We start from the raw sequence: 6495 nt of genomic DNA on the forward strand, positions 1-6495 counted from the left end.
CCATCCCTACAGTCAAGCACGGAGGTGGAAACATTATGCTTTGGGGCTGTTTTTCTGCTAAGGGTACAGGACGACTTCACCACATTGAGGGGCAAATGGACGGGGCCATGTACTGTAAAATCTTGGACGAGAACCTCCTTCCCTCAGCCAGAACACTGAAGATGGGTCATGGATAAGTCTTCAAGGATTACAATGACCCGAAAGTCACCAAGGCAACAAAGGAGTGGCTCAAGAAGAAGCACATTAAGGTGATGGAGTGGCCTAGCCAGTCTCCAGACCTCAATCCTATAGAAAATCTGTGGAGGGAGCTGAAACTTCGAGTTGCCAAACGACAGCCAAGAAACCTTAAGGATTTAGAGAGGATCTGTAAAGAGGAGTGGATCAAAATCCCTCCTGAGATGTGTGCAAACCTGGTGACCAACTACAAAAAACGTCTTACCTCTGTGCTTGCCAACAAGAGTTTCTGCACCAAGTACTAAGTCGTGTTTTGCTTGGGGATCAAATACTTATTTCACTCACTGAAATGCAAATCAATTTCTAACATTTATATAATGTGTTTTTTCTGGATGTTTTGGTTGGTATTCTGTCTCTATATGTTAAAATAAACCTACCATAAAAATTACAGACCCTTCATTTCTGTGTAAGTGGGCAAACTTACAAAATCAGCAGGGGATCAAATGAATAATTTCCCCACTGTATATATTGATTTAAAATAATTGTAAAAAATCTATTTTATGCTGGATAAAATAATTTGCTAAAATATAACATAAAATAATTTTATTCCTAAATTACATATGTATTTGTCTGTTTTTGGTTTCAGAAATCCGCCTCTCAAGTCCAGGCTTTCTCATCCTCTTCCTCAGATCAGGATGAACGACACTTACGCGGTCGTCAACAAGTCCAAACTACAGCCTCCTGCTTCTGCCCCTCGTTCCATCACTGTCCATCACTATGACAATGCTGCTTTAGAGAAAAGCAAGAACAATGCTGTCTATAGTTCAGTTAAGCCTAAAAGCAGGCCCATGTCAGTCCTGCCCTCTCCCACCTCACCGGTTTACGACAGATCAACGACAGCCAATCAGAAAGGAGGACTGCCGCCCAAAAATGAGGGTTATGATCTATTGCCAGGTAAAGGACTTTTGATTGGCTTCTATTTTTTTTAATTCTTTGTTTTTAAATGGGGGATGATACAACAAGTTAAAAATTCAGTAGCCAGGAAATAACCACTTAGCAACCACCCTGATCCAGTGTTGGTGTAGTATTATTTATTTACTATTGTAGTATTTATTAATATTTTGAATTGGCTTGTATTTTAAATTTTCTGTTTTTATTTTAATTTTAGTTTGTTTTAGTCGTTTTTTGTAAATGTAAAAAAAAAATGTAGCTTTCATTTATTTGTTGAATTTTCAACATTTTCAAATAATTTTTAGTACTTTTGGAACTTATTTGATTTCAGCTAGGCACCAAGGCAACATTTCTAATTTTCCAAGTTTTTTCAATCTATTTATATATTTTGTGTTATTTAAATTAACAGAAATGTTTTTTAATAGTTTTAGCCTTAGTTAACATTAACAGCAACCCTGTGGTCGGTTGCAGAAAAAGTCTTACAAGTTAGTCGTCTCTTTGTTTTTTGTTTTTTTGTTTTTTTTCTTTCTTCTTCTGGTCATAACTTTTTTTTTTTTTTTAGTCAGTTACATAAAAACATAGATTGGTCTAATTTGACCCCATAAATAAGTCTGAATACCTCTTGGCTAACTGAAGCCTGCTAGGCTAAAGTGCTGAACTGAAAATAAAAGCAGACAAAAAATGCAAACTCATGACTTCAGCTGCGCGTTTTAGTCAAGGGGGAACTTGCTTGTTTTATGAGAGTTAAGTTCTGGAAACTTCTGCTTGCTGCTTTCACTGTCCTCTCATGACTCGGTTCTGTTCACGTTCTTCTCTTTCATGTGATCAGCAGGGTATTCAGGGCCCTCTCGTTTGGTGTTTATCTGTTAAAAGTCAGTTATTTGATGCTTGTATTTCCATATCTCTGAGGGAATTAAAATTCTCTTTTTGTTTTATCCTCTTTTGAACTTTTAAAGTGCCAGCAGAGTCCTAACAGGTGAAGTGTGTCATTTTTCTAATGCCACTGGGGTGCCACCAAATAGAAATAGTCAGTAGCATACTGAATAGTAAGCTAGATTTCCTTTTCGAACATTGCCAGTGTTTTCAAGCTGGTATCATAAACTTTCCTCCGTCTGCTATTGGTCAACCAACAGATAGTCCCGCCTCCAAATTCACGCCATTTATTGAGGTAAAATGTTAGATGTTTTATACAGCGCAACAATGTGTACACACCCGTTACATACCAATGAGAGGCTTAATGTATGCATTTTAATATTTAAATAAGATAAGATAAACAAAATCATCAAAAATAATCATTTGTAATTTTCCATACTTGGATGTAACTGGAACAATACTATACATACAATATAAAAAAAAAATATTACACATTTTTAATGATTAATCATTTTTAATTGTAATCATTTTAATCCTGTCTATTTATTTATTTTTTCTCAGGGGAGTTGAGGTCCGTGAATAGAGATTCACAGGTAAATGTTCTCTTGGTAATAAGATGTTTGCAGTCATTTTTGCTTGGCAGATGGGTCCATTTGGTTTTCATGTTAGCATATTAGTTGTTAAATGAAAGTGCTAAGTACATATTAATCTTATATGATGCACTTATATGCAGTTATTGGCCTGTAATTCGTGTCTGCTCACTTGTAGATGTGCCATATTACTTTCTTGTTTGTGTTTCACATCACATTCACATTCATCCTCTTCCTGTGATATGAGGCTTCTAGCTGAGATCACACTCAGAAGTAAACAAGCTTTAGCACACGCTTACAGGCAGGCAGTACATTTAGTAAAAATAACCTGACAGATTGAATATTTCCAGTGAATATGATGCTAATGTGTATTTGACTGATGATCACGGTCTTTTTAACCCTGATAGTGACAGATTATGATCTGCAAAGAATATCATTAAAACTAATGAAATGAAATGTGTTTTCCTCAGCCACACAGCTCTCTTTCACGATCCCCAAGTGCAAGTAAGTGCGCCGTTATGTGTTTTATTTACTATGATCTGGAAAAAGATTTTTCTGTGTGAATTTACACATTATTTATCAGTATTATTTATTTTTAATAAAATAAAAAGAACGTGTTTAAATGATTCATTCCACAAAAGATAAATTATTAAATGCTTATGCTAAATGGGGGTTATTTTACTATAATCATGACACATGATTTATAAACCATTAACTGAGAGTTTACATGGACTATTTGTACTTTTAAAAATGTATTGGTCACACCCCAGGCATTTAAAAATGTTCTAGTGAAGACAAAAAGAATATGTAAAAAAAAATAATAATTTCATAGCTCATTTCATTTATTAACAAATTATATTTTTTATTTTGTTATTATAATCTGTTTATTATTATATTTGTTTTTCCTGCAATTTCTTGCCTAAAATGCATTATTTTTAATGTGACGGGTCATTTTAATATTTTTTTTTAAATGCAAGACAAGCTCCATAAATATGAAAGTCTAACCTACAGTTATATAATTGTGCTCAAAAACTTAAAAAAAAAAAACTATCATGCATAAAACAGTTAACAGAAATCTCACCTCGACTCCTAAGGTTGAAAGCATCTGCCTTATAGGTTTATGTAAATTTTAACCCATAGAGCTGATGATGAATGACTTTATATTATGTCCATAACCCACTTATGAGTCCATAAAGAAAAACGTGTGTTGTTAGTGATGTAGGAGTCGCTTCAGTTCCCCGGAGGCTCCTTATCGACCAAATGAGTGTGAAACACTATCTAGCAGTGAACAGGAAGCAGTGCTGGTTTCACTCTCATACTCGGAGTTTGGTTTTTAAGTTGTTAAATGCTGTTAAACATGTTTTCGCAGCTGAGAGCCAATCTTTTACAGATGATGATTATGAATATGTGTCTAGTGTTGTCAAGGACACCAGCAGCCCATTTGCCCGGGGCGGCCTGGGTGAGTAACGCCATATGCACACTAAATCTTAATTCTGTACACAACAAGTGTACTGAGCAGATAAACATTTAGGTTTGGATGGGTTTTTGACGAGACTTTGGACAAAACTGCATGCTATCATATGTTCTAGTTTGTCTAAAAGTTGAACGGCTGCCTAAATCTTACGGTGCACATGTGAATTGCTAACTTGTCATTTAGTAAATAAAAAGAAATAAACTGCTGCCTTACAAGAGATACATTTTTTTAGACCACACACACACTTACAACCACAAAGAAGTGGCAGCCGTGTGGTTTCTAGGCCTCAACAGTGCCTACTATTGTCTACTATTGCTCATATTTAGGGTTAGGGGTTTAAACAGACCTCTAATCTTCAGTATTCAAGCATTTGTTTGTCTTTTCAAACCTGCATGGCTTTCTTTGTTCTGTGGAACAAAAATGATGCCACTTTGAAGCGTCGTTTTTTTTTTTAGTCCAAATATCTAAATCTTTGTTCCATAGAATAAAGAAAGTCTTACAGGGTTTGAATCATGTGAGGATGAGTTAATAATTACAGAATGTGTATTTTTGAATAAAGTAACACCTGGCAACACACAAAAAACACTTAGAACAGGGGTCTCCAAACTCGGTCCTGGAGGGCCGGTGTCCTGTAGAGTTTAGCTCCAACTGAACATCATTGCAATCACATAGAAATGCCAGGTTCTGAAGAATGCAACATCATTCTTGAAAAATTTTGTATAAAAAAGGCGGACATGTACACTACCGTTCAAAAGTTTGGGATCAGTAAGATTTTTAATATTTTTTTTACCCAAGTTTCTTGTGCTCATCAAATACAGAAAAAAAAAACTGTTATTTTGTCAAATATTATTGCAATTTAAAATAACAGTTTCTATTTTTAATATATTTTAAAATGTCATTTATTCCTGTGATGCAAAGCTGAATTTTCAGCATCATTACTCAAGTCTTCAGTGTCACATGATCCTTCAGAAATCATTCTAATATGCTGATTTATTATCAGTGCTGGAAACTGTTGTGCTGCTTCGTGTTTTTTGGAACCTTGGAACCTCCTCTTTGGATTCTTTTATGAATATAAAATAAAAAAAAACGCATTTATGTGTTACAATATACACTACCGTTCAAAAGTTTGGAGTCAGTACATTTTTTTTTCTTTCTTTTTTTTTGAAAGTAATGAATACTTTTATTCAGCAAGGATGTGTTAAATGGATAAAAAGTGATAGTAAAGACTCGTATAGTTAGAAAAGATTTTAATTTGAAATAAATGCTGTTCTTTTTAACACTTTATTCATAAAAGAATCCAGAAAAAAGTATCACAGTTTCCACAAAAAAAAAAACATGAAGCAGCACAACTGTTTCCAGCACTGATAATAAATCAGCATATTAGAATGATTTCTGAAGGATCATGTGACACTGAAGACTGGAGTAATGATGCTGAACATTCACAACAATAAATTATATTTTAAAGTATATTAATCTCACAATATTACAGTTTTTTTTTTCTGTATTTTTGATCAAATAAATACAGCCTTGATGAGCACAAGAGACTCCATTAAAAAACATTAAAAATCTTACTGATCCCAAACGTTTGAACGGCAGTGTATGCAATCCTGATCCATATTAATTCATTTTGACCTGTGCGCCGTAATCTTGCATTTCTCAATGCGCCTGGTGATTTTAAACATTGTCTGTGTTTGTCTTCAGGTTTCAACTGTCGCATAAAGAAACCCAAAGGCCCTCGAGATCCACCAGCCGAATGGAGTCGTGCAGAAAGATGAAACTACAGCAGGTTTTAGGTTTTATAAAAACTGAACTCAACCTAGTGTAGCCCGTTTCAGTAGATGCACAGCTATTTTTACACTGGGTAATAAGCATTATTTATTTCCTTTACTGGTAGTTTTGTTTGTATTACTGTTTTAAATACTGAAGAAATTTCTGATAATGTACAGTAGTGTAGTTTATTGGTGTATTTGTGTGGCAAAATAGAAATTGCCAGTAATATTGTTCAGTGCATGCTGATGCAAGAATGCATGTGATTTAAAGGGGTCATTTAATGTTTTTGTAATTACGCCAATTTCAACTAATAGATGTTGTTTACAATGTAAATGTGAGTCGTGATCTGTTCTAATACATTCATCTGACACCAGTAAGTTGCTGTTTAGTTTCAGTACATGTTTATTTTGGACTTTTCAATGTTTTTATACTACATTAAACTGTTTTATTTCAAACCATCAGGGAAAGTATGATTTCTCATGATAGGAGCCCTTGCTTTAATTCAAAATCTGGAGTGTGGTTGTTGTGATATGATGTGTTTGTCGATAGAGGGCAGTGTTGAGGTGTGGTTTCTCTTCGTGTTGCTCCTCAGAAAGACAGGTCACTCAGGTCAGGTCATTTACAGACAACATAACATGTGCATAATTATTAATGCCGCATCTC

At 34.5% G+C, this 6495-nt stretch overlaps 1 protein-coding gene across 2 annotated transcripts in view; it reads left to right on the top strand.

Annotated features, from left to right (window-relative positions):
• The window catches only part of LOC107653414 (tyrosine-protein phosphatase non-receptor type 18-like), a 19808-nt gene extending 13543 nt beyond the window's left edge, over positions 1-6265 (top strand). The window contains exons 13-17 of one of the 2 annotated variants that reach the window (XM_016440125.1): positions 821-1128; positions 2560-2591; positions 3059-3092; positions 3979-4047; positions 5764-6265. In XM_016440125.1, coding sequence (XP_016295611.1) covers positions 821-1128; positions 2560-2591; positions 3059-3092; positions 3979-4047; positions 5764-5837 — 517 coding nt within the window. In that variant the 3' untranslated portion in view covers positions 5838-6265. Of the gene's footprint in view, positions 1-820; positions 1129-2559; positions 2592-3058; positions 3093-3957; positions 4048-5763 lie in introns of both variants that reach the window. The other variant, XM_016440124.1, reaches the window with a different exon arrangement.
• The last annotated feature ends 230 nt before the right edge of the window (positions 6266-6495 follow it).

This window comes from Sinocyclocheilus anshuiensis, unplaced genomic scaffold (assembly GCF_001515605.1).
Source record: "Sinocyclocheilus anshuiensis isolate Anshui unplaced genomic scaffold, SAMN03320099.WGS_v1.1 scaffold71, whole genome shotgun sequence".
Taxonomy (NCBI): domain Eukaryota; kingdom Metazoa; phylum Chordata; class Actinopteri; order Cypriniformes; family Cyprinidae; genus Sinocyclocheilus; species Sinocyclocheilus anshuiensis.